This window comes from Macaca nemestrina, chromosome 5 (genome assembly GCF_043159975.1).
Source record: "Macaca nemestrina isolate mMacNem1 chromosome 5, mMacNem.hap1, whole genome shotgun sequence".
In the NCBI taxonomy this organism is placed as follows: Eukaryota; Metazoa; Chordata; class Mammalia; order Primates; family Cercopithecidae; genus Macaca; species Macaca nemestrina.
In genome coordinates, this window is record NC_092129.1 from 76,349,510 (window position 1) to 76,371,800 (window position 22,291).

The 22,291-nt window shown below is 40.4% G+C and overlaps 1 protein-coding gene across 8 annotated transcripts in view; it reads left to right on the top strand.

Moving 5' to 3' along the window:
- Nucleotides 1-22,291, top strand: part of LOC105478732 (AT-rich interaction domain 1B) — a 447,840-nt gene that overhangs the window by 302,016 nt on the left and 123,533 nt on the right. For all 8 annotated transcript variants that reach the window (XM_024791918.2, XM_071096644.1, XM_071096638.1 and 5 more), the window contains one exon: nt 11,953-12,196. In XM_024791918.2, the coding sequence (XP_024647686.2) occupies nt 11,953-12,196 (244 nt within the window). The remainder of the gene's footprint in view (nt 1-11,952; nt 12,197-22,291) is intronic.

Below are 22,291 nucleotides of genomic sequence, written 5' to 3' on the forward strand. Positions count from 1 at the left end.
GCCTTAGCCTCCCAAAGTGCTAGGATTACAGACATGAGCCACCGCGCCTGGCCTTACTCACCCCATCTTTTAAGTGAGATATTTTTCTACAAGTCATTTGCACGTTCTTTTTTTTTTTTTTTGAGACGGAGTCTCGCTCTGTCGCCCAGGCTGGAGTGCAGTGGCCGGATCTCAGCTCACTGCAAGCTCCGCCTCCCGGGTTCATGCCATTCTCCTGCCTCAGCCTCCCGAGTAGCTGGGACTACAGGCGCCCGCCACCTAGCCCGGCTAGTTTTTTGTATTTTTTAGTAGAGACGGGGTTTCACTGTGTTAGCCAGGATGGTCTCGATCTCCTGACCTCGTGATCCGCCCGTCTCGGCCTCCCAAAGTGCTGGGATTACAGGCTTGAGCCACCGCGCCCAGCCCAAACTCAAAATGTATTTTACCTTATAAGCAGTGTTTAAAAACAGTCTGTGTCTGAATTGTGTTTATATGTGGATGTATGCATTTATACATAGCCACTGTTTGTTGAGCACTTATTGTATGCTTCATGTTTCAGATTCACAATTGCATTTAATTCTCACTGTGGCATAAATGTTATTTTCCCTATTTTGGGCATGGTGAAATTAAGTATTCTCAGTGAATTTAGGGGGCGTGCTTAAGGTTAGGTGAAGAAATATTGCACCAGGACCTGATTTTACACTGCTCTTACCCCACAATTCCTGCTGGAGGAGTTAGCTGCCATGTTATTATTCTAACACTTTATCACAGTAAATATTTAATGAGCACAGATCTTGGTGTCAGACAGATCATGCTTAGTGCTGCTTTATCTACAGCAACTCAGTTAACTCTCCCAACACTGTGAGTAAATTATTTATTATCCACGTGCTACACATAGAAGTGGCGTGGTGGCCAGTAGGGTTTGACTGTGTCTCAGGCCTTTGCCCAAGTCCTCCGAGTGAGTGAAACTGACCAGCAGCTGTCTGTTCCGGAGCCTGAATTCTATTGTAATCATCCCCGTTCCCCAAAACAAAAAGAACACTGTTATGATCCCATACAAATATCAAAAAGAAAACTTGAACATTGATTGCATGCCTTTGAGAAGCAGGTTTCATTAGAGGAGCAGAATAAGATGTAGCAAGAAGGCTTCACCGCACCTTCCAGAGATTTGCAGATTGTTTTTTGTTTGTTTGTTTGTTTGTTCGTTCGTTTGAGACAGAGTCTCACTCTGTCACCCAGGCTGGAACTAAGTGGTGCGTGCTCTCAGCTCACTGCAACCTCTGCCTCCTGGGTTCAAGCAATTCTCGTGCCTTAGCTTCCTGAATAGCTGTGATTACAGTTGTGCCTCACCACACCGGGCTAATTTTTGTATTTTTGGTAGAGATGGGGTTTCCCCGTGTTGGCCAGGCTGGTCTCGATCTCCCGAGCTCAGATGATCCGCTCACTTCTGCCTCCTAAAGTGCTAGGATTACAGGCATGAGCCACCACGCCCGGCCAATTTACAGATTATTGATCAGAGTTTAAGTCCAGTTTTACTTGTCCAGATATAGAATTTACCTGGATAAAGATAAATTAGGCAATATGATGGGCTAGTGAGTCAAGTTCTTTAGGTCTGTCCCTTGTTCAAAGGTATTACAATGCAAAGGAAATGTGAATTTTACTCTTGTGCCTTTAGGAGTCCCATGTCTTATTTTATGCTGTCTTTGAGACCCTTTTTAGTGGAGTAAAGTGATTATCAGAGGAAACTTTTTATCCTACTCTAGAGCCTGGGAACGTGCTCCAGGGAACAGAGTAGTTATTTATACAGGTGAGGTATAGTAACATCATGGCGTGGTGTATGAATGGCTCTTATGGAGAGGTAGGATGGTTGAGTGTGAAACACACTGGGTGTCCAGTGCTCGTTCCATTCCTTATTGATGTTATTATTATTTTCTTTATCATCGTGGTTATTATTATTGGAATTGGAAGTTTCTTTCTGAGACCCTGAATAGGTTTATGACCACCTCCTTTTGAAGTTTTTGAAGTAACAAGTTATAAAGTGGTTATATGCTCTTGGAAAAAATTATTATGTAAAATTGCACTTGAGTGCTAGCACTTGAGGTATTAAGTGACCAGCTGCCCCTGTACAAAAATGAAAAACAACTCATTTTGGAAACCTCTTATCTAAGTGAGTCTATGAATCATAACAGAAAATAAGAAAAATGCATGGTTTTAAGTTTGACTTTTGCGGGAGTACTGCATTTATTGAATTTGATTTTAAAATATAAAAATAGTCTTCATAAAACATTTCCATGTGTAATCTAGTTAATCTAATTATGGAAAAAGTTTCTGAATTCTCTACTTTTCTAAAGCATTCAGAAGTCTTAAAAATGATTTTAATGAAAATATACAAATTTTCTACTAGGATACTTGCATAATTTCATATTTATCACCCAAAATGTTTATTCTTGTCTGGTTTTTACATACATCCACAAAATTTTCAATTTTCTTTCACTAGGAGGTGGAGCTTAATTCTCCTCCCGTGAGTGTGGGCTGGACTTAGTGACTCGCTTCATGAGTAGAGTATGGACAGGGAAAAATAGTAACCTAAAAATTACTCTGTAACTTAACAGTGGAGAAACCTGGTAGACACCACCTTAAACCAAGTGACCAAGGCTAACATCACCAGTGGTGAGTCATGTTGACATCATCATGTTGACATCATCATGCTGACCTCCCCACTATGGTACAATATGAAGGACACTTCACTTCAGTGGTATTTTTCCCCAAAATCTGTAAGCCCAGTCTCATCATGAGAAAACACCAAGATGTGCAAATGAAGGACATTTTGCAAAATACCTGACATGTATTCTTCAAACATGTCAAGGAAAGACTGGGAAACCGTCACAGAATGGAGGAGGCTAAGGAGACACAGCAAGTCATTTAACATGGATGGTGGGTTGGGTCCTGGAACAGAAAAAGGACATAAGTGGCAAAGCTGGAAAAATATGAATGAAGTCTCTAGTTAAGTGTTGTACTAGTGTTAATTTTGCACTTTCGATAAATGTGCCATGTTTTGTGAAATGTTGCTGTTAGGGAAACTGGATGAAGGATGTAAAGGAACTCTTAGAAATGTCTTTGCCGTTTTTGTGTAAGTCTGAAGTCATTTCAAAATTGAAAGTTAAAAAGTTCAGTGAAGGATGAAGAACAAATACATTTTTTTCTTATGGTTCATGTGAATGGGTGGAATATCAAAATAACCAAGTTTAGTAACGTTCTACAAGTAAAACTTCTCTTTTTTTCATTGCAGACTCCATACAATTTGTAAGTTGTGTGTGTAAGTTGTGTGTTTTTCTGTTAGGTTGTGTTTTTTTTCCCCAAGAGATGAGATCTCACTATGTTGCCCAGGCTGGAATGCAGAGGCTATTCACGGGTACCATAGTGTCCTACAGCCTTGAACTCCTGGGCTCAAGCAATACTCCTGCCTAATTTTTTTAAAGTTGCTAATTTATTTACAGTTCCTATAAGTCTTAATGTTCATAAGCATTTTATTGCTATACTACTGAAGAAATAAATGTCTCCAGAAGGCTCATGCCTTTTTGTTGTTTTATTTTTAGAGATTATGTGTGCTAAGCATTGTACTTCTAAGATAAACAGTAAAGTTGTTGTGGGGATTTTTTACCATGAGAGATGGAAGTGGTGGTGTTGATGGCTTTTCTGTCCTGAAGATTTATTGTAAACTTTCAGTTATAAAAACAGGAATCTGTAGGCAAAGTCTAAATCTTACATATTTACAGGTCTTGTTAGTTTGTCAATTTACTTTCAAAGCACATGGATCATTAATATTTATAGGTTCATACCTGGCAATGATGTTTGTGAAGCACCAACCCATAAACCCATCTCTCTCTTCCTCAGTGTTATTAGGTGATTTTTTTTTATATAACTAAATACCTTGAGAGTCATCACCAGCAGTTTTGGAGTAGAATATAGAATTAAGAGACTATAATCTTTAGAACTGTATGTTAGTCATAGTTTTTAGATACCATTAGGCTGTTTTAAGGTGAAGGCATGTATCTTCCAACTCATGTTTCCCACTGATTGTTACATGGACCTGAAATGAGTCAGATGACGATGTGGATCCTTAAAAACTATTGCAATCTAGAAAACATGTTGCTATTTACCCCTGACTCAGTTACTCAGACAATTTTGTTGTCATTGTGTTGTTTATTTGTTTAATTCTATATAATGCCAAAAATATACGGATTTTTTAAGAAGCACTTTACAGATTTATTCTTAAATAGTACCTGCAATTTGACCCGGCGCGGTGGCTCACGCCTGTAATCCCAGCACTTTGGGAGGCCGAAGAGGGCGGATCATGAGGTCAGGAGATTGAGACCATCCTGGCTAACACGGTGAAACCCCGTCTCTACTAAAAATACAGAAAATTAGCAGGGCGAGGTGGCAGGCACCTGCAGTCCCAGCTACTTGGAGGCTGAGGCAGGAGAATGGCGTGAACCCGGGAGGTGGAGCTTGCAGTGAGCTGAGATCACGCTGCTGCACTCTAGTCTGGGCAACAGAGCGAGACTCCCATCTCCAAACAAAAAAGAAAGAAAAGAAAAAATAGTACCTGCAATTTTAATTGTGTTTAAAGTATTCTTAGTCTCTTCATTGGCACCCTATTGCACAGTTTTCCTCTTGTAATAATATTAAGACTCACTCTCTGGACCTCTGTGACTCCCTGGTTCCTAAAAATGTAGGCCCCTGTTCCTTGGCATAGGCACGTGAGGCCATGCCCAGCCTGCCTCTCTCCTGAGCATCCCAAGTGCCTCCTGTCCCGAAATGAGCTTGCACTCCCCTCGCTCTTCCTGCCCTTTGTGCCTTCGTGGATTGTCCCATCTGCTTCCTGTCTCTCTCCCTGCCACGTGCCCCTTCCCACCACCTGTCCTAGAATGCCCTTTACTTCTGGTCTGGATGCCAGTCCCTGGACATTTACCCGTCAGTCTGTCCTCTTAGCCCTTATTAATTCACCCTCCATCATAGAATTTTCTGCACTTTATTATTGTTTGTGTGGTTTGTCTCTCTTCATTGAGACTCAATGATAGAAGGACATTCAAGTGTACAAGTCCACATATGAATATAAAAGGTCATCCACACATAACACTGCCTTCTCCCTTTTTCTGCACCTCCTGTCACCCATCCCACAGCACTGACTACAAAACTTAGATAGGGCTTGCTTAAGGGTGACTCTAGTACAAAAATACCTTTCCCCACATTATTCAGTATCTCACTTTGTTATAAAGCTTTAATTTCATCAGTACACTATAATTTGTATTCAAAACATCATTGTTCCTGGAATAGTAAAGGGCCAGCAGTTATGCACACGAGTCTTTTTAGTGTTTTAGCACTGATATGGGGCTTGACTTGTGGGCAGGAAGGGTCTTAAGCATGTTGGACTTAAGTATGATAAAATCAGATAAAAAGCATTTTAACTGGTAGGAACAACGAACTGCCGCTAACAAGACACTGTTACTTTCTCACATAAGAAAATATGCATAATATCTGGGGCACTTTGAAGGCCCTTGATCAGTGGTGGTATTAGTTGTTGCTGAAATCAACATTCTCAGGGCCATAATCATGAGCGTTTCTGAGGCTGGTCCTGGGAGTCTAACCAAGAAAGGAAATGTTACTTCCAGATAAAGGTAGATCCCAGATTCTATATACCCAAAACAAATTTATACATACATTTTCGTACCAAATTGTTTTTGAGTTCAAGACTGCCCATACTATGTTGAGAGGTCTATTTGCTGTTCTTTCTAGTCGACATAACTCCTGAGACTGTTAATAGTGGAAGAGTGGAGAATCTGTTCAAAAAAGTTTGAAAACTGAGACTATTTTAGGAACTCCTTGAGGCTTGTGCAGTGGGGAAGAAGGTCCCTTTTATGATGCGTATTTCATACTCTCATTGTTTACCACTTCTAAGTTTAGAATGGCAACACGTTTCATATCAGGAGTTTTAACCCAAGGACCTTTGAGAATAGCTTTTATGTTAGATGCTGATTTTTAAATACCAAAGAAAAAGTAACCATTACAATGGTATTTATCTAAAATGGTATGTCTAACTCTGAATTTTGCTTTTGTAAAGTGTCACTTTAGCTGACTATCCTACAAATGTCCCCTTAAAATGAGAGTTATCCATAATGGAATCTTTGCCTGAGAAATAACACAAACTTATCAGGTGGAAGTCATTTCACCCAAAGGTAGTTCTTGGCCACCTCTCTTAAAGTGAATTTTGGCCCATTAGTTTTTCTTGTGTTATCTCTGACTTTTGATAGGGTTTTTTTGGAGCTTAAAACTACTTTTAAATTAACGTCGACCTTTTTTTTTCCAGCTGACTTCATACATCTAAAGGGTGTGTACTGTATATACTGTCACATAATGAGGAAATAAATACGTATTTGGACTTGTTTAAATAAAAAGTGACATATGTTTAACTTGGAAAGAGGATACTCTTAAGGCCTAATAATTAGTGCTTGGAAGGATTTTTTTCCAGGGATTCTATTTTTCTGGTGCCTTTGCTTTGTTTTTTAATGTGCTCTAAGATAGGAAGTGTGAGCTTTTAACTCATTTGCTGTCCAGACAAATGAAAGCAGCAGGGACTTTTGTAGGTATCTGGACATACACTATTACAATACAGGTTAATGCAAGAAAAAGCCTTTAAACATCATGGAAATTAAACAGTCACTGTGAGAATTTTCCTTTTGTGTGTATGTGTCTCTCAATTCTCGTATCAATTTCAAGGTGTATTCATAGCACATGACCAAAAATGATAGTTCCAAAATAAGGCGGAAGGTGTGAAGTAATTTTACAGTGTGTTTCTAAAGAACCAAGAGTCTAATGACACTGGATACTTGATATCCAGGATGTTAATTAGAAACAGAGGGCTGATGATTCATTGCTAAGTTTTAATAGCTAAGTCAGTAGTTTTCAGTAGAGCATGTTTGGTAAATATTTAGAAATATTTGCATGGGCTGGATTACTTTCTATAGTGTTTGCAGCTGTATTTTTCTGTAGAGCTTATAAATTTAGTGATATTTACCAATGAACAGTCATACCCATTCTGTCTTTAGCACCGCACTTGGCACAAGAAGTCACGACCCTTAGGAAGGTGAGGATGTAGTTGAAGAGAGAAAAAGAAAAAGTACATGGCTTTATTTCATTTTAATGTTCTAAAAAGGAGAAGAGACACTATTTCTGCTTTTTAAGATAATTAAGAGACTTTTTTTTGAAGACCACTGAACTGGCGTTTTAACCTGTGCTTTAAACCCATGGGAAGTCACAGTGAGAAATCATTAACTGTATCCTATTAAAATCCTTAAACAAGAGACCTGAACTGGTCTCATTGATTGAAATATCTTCTCTATTTCTGATTCAGTGTTTGTCCTCATGCTCTCCTGGGGCACTTCTGAGCAAGAGATGCCCAAATATGTGCAGTGCTTGGCAGCTTTCTATGAGCAGCTGATCTAATACCATCAGCTAATTGTATTGAGAACCATAGCTTAGAGTATTTTCGTTTGCTTTTTAAAAAACCCACTTATTTAATTAAGCAAGGGAGTAAAATTTTCTGACTTATTCCCAGTTCTCTGAGAAAGTAAAGCCACCAGTATTGACTGAATTTATCCTTTGGTGAGCTAACTTATGCTAAATTGAATACCATCAAAACCAAATATGTCTTTTGATGTGGAGCAAGTCATAATGTAGCAATGTAAAATATTTTTAGGGAGGATCATGTACAATCTGTAGGCATGAGAGAGTCTTTATACTTAATGTCTGTTTCAATTATCTACAGCTTTTTAAAAATCCTTCCCATGCATCTTCTTTGTGGGACGTCCCGTCTTTATTCCTTCTGATGCTGCCTTCCCCGAGCCTGCCCCAATATAGAGAATCTGAACATATTTGTGCTGTGTGTTAATCTGTGAATGTTTCTCTTGTCAAAGTCTGGTAAGATTGTTACTGCTTTGGTGGCGTTTCATTCTAAGCAGAGTGAAATCTCTCGTACGTGTCACTAGGGTCAGAATGAAAATTTTACATGGGCAGAGAGACCGTGGAAGGATGGCGGTTACAGAGGGAGAGTCATTGCAGGGAATTGTCATTTAAATTAAGTTTTAAAGTTAAAACAGCTTCATGGTTTTGGTTTTTGAAGGCAGGGATTTTAAAAAATTCATCATTGATAGTAGGAGTTATTTTTGGTGTGCCAGAAAAATAATCAGTATTCTGAGTGAGGTCAGATACTGAAAACCCAACTTAATAGCAAGATTTCACCAAATCACATGATGATAGCAAAATGGTGATTTTACTATGTGCGAGAGTCCATGAAGTCATTGCCTTGCCAATCACCCCATCACAAAAAGAGGACTGATTTAAGGAATGCTGTGGGGCAGGGGGACTCTCCTTGTCCCTTAAAAGAGACTGCCTGCAATTACCTCACCTGCCAGCTTTCCAGCAAGATAAATGGAAGCACTGTAGCTTGAAGGTGCCTTGGTTAGAATGAGATGCAGTAAGGTCTCTCTGTTCTTTACAGGCATCATAGATCTGATAGTACTTATAAAAGAAGAATAGAGTTGGTGCCCTGCTGACTAAATTGTCCTCTAGAGGAGTATTAGTTACAGAGCTTCTTTGTTAACTAGGCTGAATACTTAAACCACTGTTGAACTTCTTTTATTAGCATGTTTTAAGATAGCTCTACATACAGATACCCTAACTATCTGCAGGGCGGGAATATTTCTGTATAATTTACATATAAAAGTTGCATTGAGTATGTAACAGTGATATAATAATTATATCTTTTTATTACTCTTCTGTTACACTGAGGTCTAGTGAGCACTGAAATTCTGATGACACGTGAACACAAAGAAAGCCACCGTTTTCATATTTTTCTCTTGATACTTCCTTGATCAGCTTGTTGAATAACAGAAATGTTTTTGATGCCTTTGCAGCCTGAGTCAAGCTCTCTTAATACCCATCTGAGTCACTTTTTCAACCATAATATGGAATTTTAAGGGAGAATGGGGACGAAACTTGTAGGTTGTGCAGAGAATTACAAGAACTTCAAAGTAAAATTTCAGATTTTATGATGAGAGATTTGCATAAAATTATTTAACTACAATAGATGATTTTTCAAAAATTAAATCTTATTTGTCCTTTCCATGTTTAACTTCATACATAGTATGGGATTTAATATCTAGTTATCTACTAGATTTTTTCTGTGGAGAAACATGAAAAGCATATTTCCTGCCCAATGGCTGTTTGACTACCCCTTGATTATTAGTCATCGCGTGTGATGGGCACTGTCAGGGCCTGGACATGGACACCATCGCCCATCCTGGGTTTTTATGATCCCTTCAAAAACAGTAAGACCATATGGAGTTGTCACTCAGTATTTTTCTGAGGGATGTAGTAATGGGGTAAGTTCCTGTTCCTGTTAAAGCTTGTACCAGTCATGATGTATGTAAAGTTACTGTGCAGTTCAGCTGAGGCCTGTCCTAATTCCTGTTTTTTCCCCAAGGAATAGACAAAGGCAATAGAGACGGTGTGAATACACGTGGTTCTTTAAATCAGGGGTCAGCAAGCTTTTTCCATTAAGGGCCAGAGAGTCAATATTTTCAACTTTGCAGCCCCCATGGTCTCTGTCAAGACTTCTGTTGTTGAGCTCAGTAATCAAGTTAAATATAAAGTTTCATCAGCTGAATATGTACAGAACCGTGCATCTCACGTGCCCTGACATTTCTGCTAATCGTAAGGATTAGCATAAATGTTTATATACCTTTGAATTCTAACAATCAGATGGAATTTACTTAATTTTATTTTGGATTTTTTCTGAGACTGGGTCTCACTGTGTCACCTAGGCTGGAGTGCAGTGGCTCCTCACAGGTACCCTTGTCGCTCACTGTAGCCTTGAACTCCTGGGCTTAAGCACTCCTCCTGCCTCAGCCTCCCAAGTAGCTGGGACCACAGGCTGCTCCACTACACCAGGCTTCCGTTTTGGAGATTTGATGAACTTTTTCTAGGAGTGCTATTTTCAGTCTGCTCTGTCCTTGTTCTGTTGTTCCCCATAAGCACAGTCATTGGACATTGAAGATTTTGTGGAATGAAGACGTTTTCTGTTTTACTTAGAAAGATGTTTTTCTTCTTAGCAGAAGACATTTTGTTTTTCCGTAGCATTTCTCTTTTTGATTAGGTTCTGTCAGCTATACTTTAGAATATGGTTTTTAGAGAGAAGTTAATTATATGCTATAACAGATGATCAACAGATAAACTAAACTGTCCAGGGTACTAGGATCCTCATCCTGAGTTTGCTTCGTGACGTTTCAGGGTGCCCTGAAGAGCTATAACCAGCTCTGCTTTCCCTTGCTTTTTTTCATACTTGCTGGTCTAGGTTTACTCTTAGAATCTTAGCATCTTCTTCTACCAGATTCTAAAGCCCTATTCTCAGAAGTCCCAGTTGTAAGCAGTGAGGTAAAATTTAACATTGATAAAATTTAGAGGGTGGAGATCTATTAGGATTGAATATGCCTTGGAAACAGTAGCATAACCAGATATTTCTGATTCCATTCTATAGTACGTAGTCTTCAATTATCAGGACAAGTATCTTTTATGCTGTAACTCAGCCCTGAGAACTCACTGGCAGCTCGCTCGGTCAGTGATCTGGGAGTCCAGTCATTGCAGTGGGGATGCACTGAGCACCTGCTGATGGGACCTCCATGGGAGCCGGGGAGCGGGGGCACACCAGTGATGCAGGCTGAAGTAAAGGCTTTGTCTGTGTCCCCTTCTGCTGACAGAGCTGAAGACAGTTTCTTCTTCCTCCTCTCTCATCTTCCTCTTTTCGTCTTTAGCACCTGCAGATCGTCCTCAGTAATGTAACCTTCAACAGTAATTTGGACTCTCTGAGCTTCCATTTTTTTTGTATCTGTATCAATGGAGATTTTAATCACTGCCTCAGAGAGTACGGCGATAAAATATAGATGGCAATGACAGTGTAAATTTGGTATTAAAAAGTAAGGTATAACATTAGGACCCATTTCTGCCAACAAAACTTCTAAGAGATTTATTTTCACAATACCGTATATAAATACACACATTATTATCTTCTTTTAATGCCACTTTATTGTAAGAATTTCTCAGCCAGGCACAGTGGCTCATGCCAGTAATCCCAGCACTTTGGGAGGCCGCGGCAGGCAGATTGCCTGAGGTCAGGAGTTCGAGACCAGCCTGGTCAACATGATGAAACCCCGTCTCTACTAAAAATACAAAAATTAGCCGGGCGTGGTGGCAGGCGCCTGTAATCCCAGCTACTCGGGAGGCTGAGGCAGGAGAATTGCTTGAACCCGGGAGGCGGAGGTTGCAGTGAGCCAAGATCATACCACTGCACTCCAGCCTGGGCAACAAGAGTGAGACTTCATCACTATATATATATGTGTGTGTGTGTGTGTGTATTTCTCATCACAAAGTTTGGTTAAAATTGTGACTGCTATTACATTAGCATATCCTAGTTTGAAATTCACATAGTCCACCAATGTCAAATTCTGAAAAAAAGGACTCAAAGCCTATAGTTTTTTACTTTATGATGTAATCATTTAAGAACCAGGCATTCCATTCCTATGGTAAGTCACCAGGCAGAGTGCCGTGTGTCTTGTGTGGCACTTTGAACAGGTCTAATGGACTCGGTGCTGACAGCTGAAGGGCAAACTGTATGAGGATGGTTTTATCAAAGAGAAGTACAACTGTACTCATTTTTTAGGAGAGAGGCAAGATCTTATTGGTTCAACTTACAAACGACCTCATTAAAATCTAATAAAAAGTGGCCATGCTTTGAATTTTGGGTTGTTACCCAGAAAACTTTCATCTCTGAAGCGGACATCATTATGATTATCAAGTTGTCTTTTGATGAGATATTCATCCAAACATGTCACTCTATAAATACATCTTTTCCTTTCTTAGGATCTGTCTGGCTCCATTGATGACCTCCCCACGGGAACGGAAGCAACTTTGAGCTCAGCAGTCAGTGCATCCGGGTCCACGAGCAGCCAAGGGGATCAGAGCAACCCCGCGCAGTCGCCTTTCTCCCCACATGCGTCGCCTCATCTCTCCAGCATCCCGGGGGGCCCATCTCCCTCTCCTGTTGGCTCTCCTGTAGGAAGCAACCAGTCTCGATCTGGCCCAATCTCTCCTGCAAGTATACCAGGTATTTACCTTCCTAATAATTATTGTTTTACTTTGTGATAAAGAGAGATCTCATGTTCATCAACAGCAACTCACAATTCATTACTATTTAAAAACCTAGTGGCTACGTATTAAGAGTATAACTGAATTCTCACCAAGGCATATGAGAGTCCCAGTTCCTGAAGATATTCAACAGGTGATTATAACTACCCCTTTAATAAAATGACCAATTACATTGTTATTTTCAATTTGCATATTTACCTTAACTTATGCCAGAAACAGGGTATTATTTATCCTCTTAGCATATGTTTTGTAATGATTGTGTTACATCAGATCTTCTGTTGATGAGTACCACTAAAGTGAGATTGTTGGTGAGGATCGACCTTATATTTTCGTGGTTCTGTTTAATACTTGCCACAGCATTTACTTTCTAAAACATTTCCACGGTCTATACTTACCAGTGTCTGATCACATCCAGGCAATGGTTGTTTCTGGAGCATGGTCGAGGCGTTCTTACTGATACAAACGCGTGCCTTCTCTTTCACACAAGGAGCCCGTGTTCTGGTTAACTCCATGTTCAGTTATTTCACTTGTCTTGCATCACCTCTCTCTTCTGCTCCCTTTATTATGTTCTCAAGGCTATTTTTTTATTTGGTTATTTATTTGTCAGTTACTTCATCCTCATCCAGCTTTCTTACATCAAACTTCATCCATTCAAATCTATCACGCAACTAGCTTTCCTTTATCACCAAACCAGATAATTTATTCTGTCCTTCCAAAATCGTGGGCATTAGTCTGTGCTTTTTAACATTTCACCTCTTTTATATTAAAAAAAAAAGTATATTGTGGAATGTTTAGAATATTACACATATATATCTCTAAATAAAATAACATATATAGCACGCCAATTTGAAACATTAACTATCAAATAAACATTCATGAATTCACCATCTGGTTTAAGAATTAGAGTATCATAATGCCATTGTATCTACCTGTCTATTTCTTCCTTATCTCAAGCTCTATACCTCTCCCTCACTTCAAATATCCTTTGAATCTTTTTTAAAATATTGTTCTTTTGGTTTTTTGGTTTTTGGGTTTTTTTCCTAAGAATTTTATTACAAACATTCATAGATACATATATTGTTTTATTAAGTTTTTAGCTTTACAGAAATATATTATATTTGTACTATTAACAATTACAGTAGGACAGCGGCATAAACCAGAAGGTCTTGGGCAAATCAGATAATATGGTCACCCCACTCATAGTATATGCTAAAATTTGCTTTTTTTAACTAAACATTGTGTTTCTAAGATTCATCTGTAATTTGATATAGGTATACACTCAGTGCATTTTGATTAAAGCATTTCGATGTTATCTTTCTTTCAAAAATGTTTGTTTGTCCTCACAGTGTTTGTAATAACCTGGACTTATCTGCTGCTTTTCACTTTTTAATGCTATGAATACACTATAGTCTAGAATTTTTAACACAGTTTTTGGTGTTGACATGGTTTGTGAGATGTCACCTACCTAAATGTTGGAAAGTTACATGCAAAATATTGCATTATTCAAAGAGCTCACTCTGTCATTCTCAATTGAGTCAAAAGGACTTTTTCTAAAAACCTAAATGAAAACTTTCTTGAGGTATAAAGATATAATGGTTTTAAATTTTAAATTCCTGACATGAGTAGTTAGCCATCTGAAGATTTTCCACGTCTCTCATTTCAAATGGGGATTTCTAAACTTGTACTTTCATTGTTGGATTTTGATGCAATACAGAACATAAAACCCAACAGAATACCTCGCTTTGGGCACATGATCCTGGGTATCAGGTGTTACATTATATAGTATTTTACAGAGAAGGTAGCTCAGCAAATTCAACTGTCATCAGAGTCTGTGGTTTAGTTGGTTTGCACAGAGTAAAAGCTGGTGAGTGGGTTATACACCATCACAAAGGATGCCCATTCTTCACAGTGACTGCAGATGTGTGCGGGCAGAGAGCACAAGCACCTCACTACCATTTCTCCCTAACCCCTAGAAAGCTTTCCACTTTCTTGGATATGTCATTTAAAATATATAGTTTGTTTTTTAAACCTGTGTCAGAAACCTTAACCACCATATTGCTTCACTGTACTATTACAAGTCAGCTCCTCTGTAGCCAACATCTATATGGTGCTTGGTAAATCTATTCATTGACATTTAGTACCGGGAAGAAATTAGGCAGCAAAAGCTCCACCTTTTTTTTGGTGGGATATTCTTCAAGTAAATTCTTAACTGTCTGCTAAATGTGAAGCTACATGGGATCAGATTATATAAATATGACAAAGAGAACATTTCTTTGTGTATTCTCCATGGAGTAACCTCTTAGAAAATCTGATAAGCGGTTTTGGCATTTGTTCACCTTTCTTCCAAGTGGAAGTACGAACATTTGTACTGGTTGGACTTTCATAATGATCTGATACTAGCCACACAACTTGAAGAAGCTTCTAAGCCTTTCTGTGCCTCAGCTTCTGCATCTGTAAAGAGGATGACCCCACCTCACAGGGGAAATGCAAAGATTAAATGTGTCACTGCACATGAGACTGGTACAGGCTGAGCACTCGGTGCTTGTTGATTCTTGCGATGTTATGTTCACCATTATGGATATTACTCAAACTGAGACTGTCTGTGACAATTACTATCCGGAGTTGTACGGTTGATTTAGGCAGCAGGTCTTCTGGTTCTTAATCCAGTGTTGTTTTTGTGGAATTCAGAAGACATGTATGTTGTTCCCAGTGATGACTTGGTGTGTTTGCTGAGGTAGTTCAGTAGGACTGCTAGAGCTAGCCATGAAAGCAAAATATATTTTCACAAAGTTGAACTCAGTTTTCTTCTAGGAAAGAAAAAAAAAAAGGTCCACGTTCCTCTTCTTGGAGGTTGAGCCTGAAAAGGTTAAGAGGAAGACCAGAAAACAAAAGATAGAAGTAACTGTACCCCAGAGATTAACAGAATTTCTACTGTTGTCTCTACACATGAAAATTTTAGCTGGACACTTAGCCCCTGCTTCAGTCAGATCATAGGCAAACTGATTTATGCTAGACTGCCTGCCTGCCACACAGAAAAGTTAACATGAGATGCAGTATAAAATCCTGGATTATTTTCCCTCTTTCTGCCTGTGCGGAGGCCACATCAGCTAACTGAGAGTACTTCCCGCCCAGTGGTCCCTGCCAGGGCTGCCGTACACCCTTCAACAGGTAGCCCATTGCACAGGGTCTGAGTGGTGAATGGGAGTTGACATCTACCTGCCCTCTTGTGGGAAGGGGCACCATTTTCTCATTCATACAGAGGAGCCAGGTTACCCTCAGTAACCTTGTCCTAGACCTTGGGGGAGTAGTCCATGGCTTCAGTCCAGGTAATACCCATTTCTCTTCTCTCTGTTCCCACAGCTAAGCCTAGGGGCACTGAAATGTCAGTTTTTGATAACTGTTCATCAAACATTTTATATGCAGCTATTTTAATGGAATTTACACAAAGCTCATGACAGGTTTTTGTTGGGGGGAAAAAAATGATTGTCCTCTATTTCCATTTCCCTCCACCTAGGCACCCTGTCCTTTTTAATTTTTTAAATAATTGCCCTAAGATTCATATCCTTATTCTCTGAGAAGTATTAAATATATCGAGTTATCCAACTTGCTTTATGTTATATATTTGTGTGAACTTGGTCATAGGTAATAAAACCACATTTTGGAGATGATCATAAAGTTTGTCTTTGCTTTTTGTTTTATATTTACTTTTACCTAAATGCAAATACACCTTCCTTTAGAGAATAATGAGGCCCATCTCCCTCCTCCTTTTTCCATCTCTACTCCTTATATTTAAATGGTGTGGATCTGTACATCAGATCCCAAGCTCATATGCAGTCCACCTTCTTTTGGTTCTGAGTCTGCCAGTGAAGCATGCATGCCATGTAGAGATGACATGCTTTCCCAGGCATGATGCTCAAGCTGTCAAGCTATCTGTTAGGAATTTCCCTTTTTTTTTTCTATATGTAGTCTTTGGTTTTCTTCCTGTCCCCTTCCTTCCTCTTATTCCCAGCACCCTCTTATGTTTGGCCTCTCTCCTCTGCTGTTGCCTCCTGCTATATCTCACCACCTCCTCTCCATGTCTCACAGACTGGCTCTTTCAATCATTGTCTCTCCAACAAGTCATTGTAAAATGTGCAGCTGTTATGTAGCTGATAGCTGGGATGAAGTAAAGCCAAATGTTGCAGGGAATTCTTCCTGATGTTGCTTTCCTAGGATTTGTTGAAATAGAACAATCATTTTTCTCCATCTCTACCCTGGTAAATGTAATTGACAGCTAATGAGAAGTATCACAGAGGTAGATAAATGAAGCCCAGTAAACCATCCCAAGTGGCTGATTCTGTTTCTTGCCTGTTAAACTCTTCCTCCACTCACTGCAGATTTGCCCTCCTGTCTTGCTGCCTCACAAACATTGTGAGTGTCATGGGAAACACTACTATGATACACTGGTACAACACTGCCCCACCACATCCCTAACTCGGCGGGGCTTTTCCTTCTGCGTTCTTTGGAGAAGGAGGATGGAGATTTTTTATGTTAAGTAGCCACATGGATTCTCTCCCTTTGTTTGCACGTTCCTGGGCTCCAGCAGTGCAGCTCTCTATAGTTAGAAGGTAAGAATTCAGGCCTGCTTGTTGACTCTAAACAAGCGTTTGAGAACAGAAACACAAACACTATACTCTCCCTCCAGTGCCATTACAAATTTTCTTGTTTTTTACATTCTCTCTCCTCTTCTTACTGATGTATTTATATTTAGAGTCAGAAATGAAATAGCTCCATCTTTGTAATTGGCAGTGTGTATTCATATACTCTACATTTAAATTAAGCAGATGTAATGTCAGGTACAGTTAATTCTGAAATGTATGATATTAGACATAATGCTGATGTTCTAGTAAATGATCCCATCACGTTGCACTTACGCTGCTTCTTGGGTTACATCCTAGCGTTTTTCACTTTGGCGTAAGGAGAACTGCCAGGTTCTGGATGTGTATTGAACAGGTCATGGGTCTTAGGCTGGGCCTGATTGCCCCTAATGCATGGTGGAAGCTGACTCAGCACAGCCTCTGAATGCACTGCTGTTGCCAGAAGATTCTGCAGATGTTAATTTCACTTGTCCTGCCTCCAGAGCCAGCCATTCCAGTTTACTAACAAAGCAAAAATGTAAATAAGCCAAACTTTACAATTTTTTATTTTATTGGCCAGAGGCTTTTGTCAGCTTTTCCTCCGTGTGCTGTGAGCAGCGGCAGCGTTTAAATATTGAGAAGAGGGAGCACACCATGGGGTGAGGAATGGACAGGCAGGTGTTAACTGTTCATAGCCTGGCTGGCACTTCTGTTTATACAACTAAGCTCATCTGTTTTTTCAATGAAGATCTAAGGATAGTAACTGAAAATTCCTGAATAGACTTTTCCCCATTCTTTTTTTGGCATTAGGCATTTGGTATCTGTACCAATTCCAGTGTAAGTAGAGTTAACTCACTTTGATCTGGCAGCAGAAGGCCACTGATCATAATAGATTAGGGTCAAAAATACAGAATTAGGTCTTCACGCTAGCAGATAATAAGGAGCTATTTGTTTTCATGACTGTTGTTCTTCTTGCCTCGTACTAGGTAAGACTAATCAAAGGCAACATCATCCTAGCTATCACAGACAGAAGCAAAATAGAGTTGCATCAGATATGAAAGTGGAACCCCTTGTCTTTTTACATTCCGTGCTTCATTTGGAGCCAGCCGCTCACCTGCTGCCTGGCCTCTCGACAGACTACCCGCTGTCTGGCTGGGTGTGAGGGATGGGTCAGGGCGGCTTCAGAGCTGAGACTGTGAAGCCAGGAGGCCCAGGTCGGGAGGAATCTCACTCACCTTCCAGAAGCTGCCTTCACTGCTCCCATCTTTTTCTACTGATACCTCCCCTCCCCTTCTCCCTCTCCAGCCAGCTACGCTTCACCCCACTCCAGTGATCACCTCTGCATGTGTGCCTCCCACCTAGGGTAACCACCTCCAGGAGCCCCTCCGTAGTGCACAGCATGTGGTGCCCCGCACCCTTCTGCTAATGTGAACTCATACCCAGCGAAGAACTTCAGTCTCTGTCCTTTGAAAAGGATCACAGATGTGACGAGCCTGAAGAAATCGCTTGGTCAGAGCTCGTCCTCCTACACCACAAAGCACCAGTTCCTTTTTAGTGGAGCCTGATTCTCTGCAGCTTTCTCGTGGCCATTCCTAGAGGGCGAGGGATGCATCCAGCATACCAACCAGCCATGATGAATCTGTGCCCCTCAGGAAAATCTCAGACACAAAAAGCATGAGTTCTAGAAAGGGTGGCACGTATTGGATTAAATATGGAAAAGAACTGTTTGGCAGCACTGGGGTATATTTAGAGCTCTTCTGTGTGAGTGCTCACCCAGTCCTACCCTTCAGCAAGCGAGAGCTAAGTAGATTTCTCTACCAGCCGATATAGCTGCAGATCCAAACAAGAAGATATTCTGGTCAAAAAACTAATTTTCTTGCTTAATTTGACATTCAAACAAGCAGAATCTGGAAGGATGCTATAATGGGAAAGAGAAAAATGAATCTCAGTTAGGAGTTAGTCATAGGCCAGAGTGAACAGGAAGGATTCCAGTGAGAGGAAATGATGGCTCCTGGTCTAATTTGTCAAGATTAATACCTATCAGATGAACAATGGAGGATGCAAACCAGTGTCTCTCTTTCATTTAACCCCTTTCTCCTGGAGTTCTAGATCTCTTAGGCCTCAAGCCCATCCTAAGTAAATAAACTTTCTACTTTTTAATTTGGCCTTAATGTAACTCAGGGTAAAAAGCATGAGTTTATTTCTATATGTAAATAGTTCTTAGCCAGTGTCCTTTCGTGATAACATTAGCAGTAGACCCTCTAAAATGGCATTTCGTGTACTGACAGAAATTTTTTATCTGAAAGTCTGCATAATCACCTTACCTAATAATCTTATTTTTAAATATCTATCGAATGTTCCTTTTTGGCTTCACTGGAGGTGGAAATCCTGCAACAGCTTGTTGCAAGGAAGGTGCATGCTGCTTATTGGCAGGCTGAGGAGAAAAAAAAAATTAACACAAAATGCCATTGATATATCCATGTTTTTAATCTGTGGCAGCACAGAAAACCAATTCAGCGGTTCTGCAAACCAAAGAGAACTTAAGCCAGTATTTTTTTTCCCTGACAAAGTAAAATATTTGGGTGTTACACAAAACTATTTCCATTCCTTCCAAATGCTGCTTCGTAATAGTTAAGAAAGCAAATTGTATATTTTGTCTCTTTGAGAGATGGGGTTGCATCGCTGTATGGCTTAGTTATTGGTAGTGTGATACTGAACCTCCCACTTTAAGATAACAGCTTTAAAATTCAGGCCAAGATCCTGGTTATGGAAACTCAGCAAGTCCATGGGTCATGAGTATTCTCAGCGCTGTTTCTAGAGGGCATGCTCCATTGCTGTCTGGCGGCCAAGGCCTTGCGTTTGAAGAACTGCCCCAGCGTTCTGAGCTACTCTTCTCCTTCAGAGGTCACTCCAGACCCCAAGTCAGGTATTCTGATAGATGGGGAATGCGTATTGTTTTCTTCAAAAGCACAAATCTTCTCAATCTTTCATTCCAACAGACCTCAAATGAAGCCTTTTCCCCCTCTTCTTTCTTCCATGTTCAGAAATAAGAAAACATTAGACATTTATCAAAATACAAATTCCCACTTAGTTTTGCTCCCTCTCTTAATTAAAAAGAAAAGTTGGATAACTCAGTTTAAATTATCCTGTCAATTTCCATTCCCTGTCTCTATTCTTCTGTGTATGAAAATACAAGAAAGCCTGTGTCACCAAGGCAGTGTTATGTGCCTTTTTCTAGCTCTGCAATCTCCGCAGTGACTCATGTGTTTTCATGTGTTCCCACTCCCACTTCGCCATTACTTTTTTGCATTGTTCGCTGGAGAAGCACTTCAGACACCTCGTTCTCTGTTTGTTTGCACTCTTGAGCTGAGTAGGCTGTCCCTGCTCCGAACCTGTGCTCAGCTGCATGTCACTGCGTCTGGACTCCGTGTGTGCTGCCTCTGTGGAAATGCTGTTGGCATTGACCTGCTGCCTTCTCCCTTCAATGAGAATGAAGATTCAGAATGGAGGGGTACAAAAGCTTTTATGAACTAATTTTAGCCTGGAAGTAAAACATTTCAGAAATCACTTGAGTACATTTTGGAAAAGGGTGGTAAAATGAATAGTACTTAGAGTCAAGATGCTCCTAAAGTTGATTTCACAAACTTCTGGTATATCACCATGTTTCCTAAAAGAGAATAAGTAACAATTGTGTAAGGAACAAAACCATTTTATAGAGAGTGTTAGGTTTATTTCCCAATCTTCTGATAACCCTGAGGCCAGGATTATTATGATGTGTTGATTGATTATAGCCGTTAAGACTCTTACTAATCAGTTTCATCCCTTATTCTCAATTCACACACTTGCACCTTTGATTTCTCTTCCATAACAGGGTGATATGGGTTGTCGTTGACTAATGAAGAGCAGAATTGGTTTCGGCATGAGACAAACGGAATGCCTTCACCAATCCTAGAATGCATTAATCTTTCATAATCCACATCTGCATGTTTATAAATGATATAACCAGGAATTGTTAATGTTGATATTCTCCCTTCCAAACAGAAAGTAACATAGGAGTTTGTACTTGCAAACTGCATTAAATGCATAAAGCTGAATGCCAAGAGCGTGGCCTTGCTGAGGATGCCAAATATATTACTTCATTTGTTGGTTTTGGTTTTAGAAAAGTAGCATGTTGCACTTTGGGTGTTGGATACACCAGGTGATACCCTGTGGAAAGCCAACTAGCCTAATTGTTCATTTTCCTTCCTTATTTTATCATTCTATTCTGTCATTAATTTAGCAAAGCACTGAGTGTATATTATGCTGCAGGCGTAGTAAGTGGGGTAAAGGCACTGAACATAAACTGCAAGGGGTCCTGTCCTGGTGAAACTTAAAGTCTTGGCCGGGCGTGGTGGCTTATGCCTGTAATCCCAGCACTTTGGGAGGCAGAGGCGGGCAGATCATGAGGTCAGGACCATCCTGGCTAACACAGTGAAACCCTGACTCTACTAAAAATACAAAAAAAAAGAAAAGTAGCTGGGTGTGGTTGCGTGCGCCTGCAGTCCCAGCTACTGGGGTGGCTGAGGCAGGAGAATGGCGTGAACCCAGGAGGCGGAGCTCGCAGTGAGCCAACATCGCGCCACTGCACTCCAGCCTGGGCGACAGACAGAGCGAGACTCCGTCTTAAAAAAAAAAAAAAGAAAGAAAAAAATCTAGTGGGAAAGATAGGAGATACATAAATAACTACATACTTTATTGTCAGGTAGTCGGGGAAGAAAATCAGGTTACTTCTTTAGATAACAGTGGCTAATTAGAGAAGGTGTCTCTCTTGGAAGTTGATACTTGAACAAGAGAAGTGAAGGAAGGGCAGGGGCAAGCCATGTGAGCGTCTAGGAAAGAATATCCAGGCAGAGAAAGCAGCAAACTCAAAGGCCCTGAGTTAGTATTGTGCTTAGTGTGCTGGGCGGTAAACACCAGGAAGTCAGTGCAGCCGGAGCATAGTGGTCACGGGCAATGGAGCATAATGCGTGGGCAGTTAGATGAGAGAAGAGCTAACGACTTTGTAGGTTATGATGATGATGATTTAGGAGGTTTTTTTATTATTTCTTTCTGAGAAGGAGTCTCGCTCTGTCTTCCAGGCTGGAGTGCAGTGGCACAATCTCCACTCACTGCAACCTCTGCCTCCCAGGTTCAAGCAATTCTCCTACCTCAGCCTCCCAAGTAGCTGGGACTATAGGCACGTGCCACCAGGCTCAGCTAATTTTTATAGTTTTAGTAGAGACGGGGTTTTGCCATGTTGGCCAGGCTGGTCTTAAACTCCTGACCTCAGGTGATCTGCCCACTTTGGCCTCCCAAAGTGCTGGGATTACAGGCATGAGCCACCGCGCCTGGCTGATTTAGGAGTTTGAGTGTGATGTGAACCCTCTGGAAGGTTGGGAAGGCAGGGAATAGCATAATCC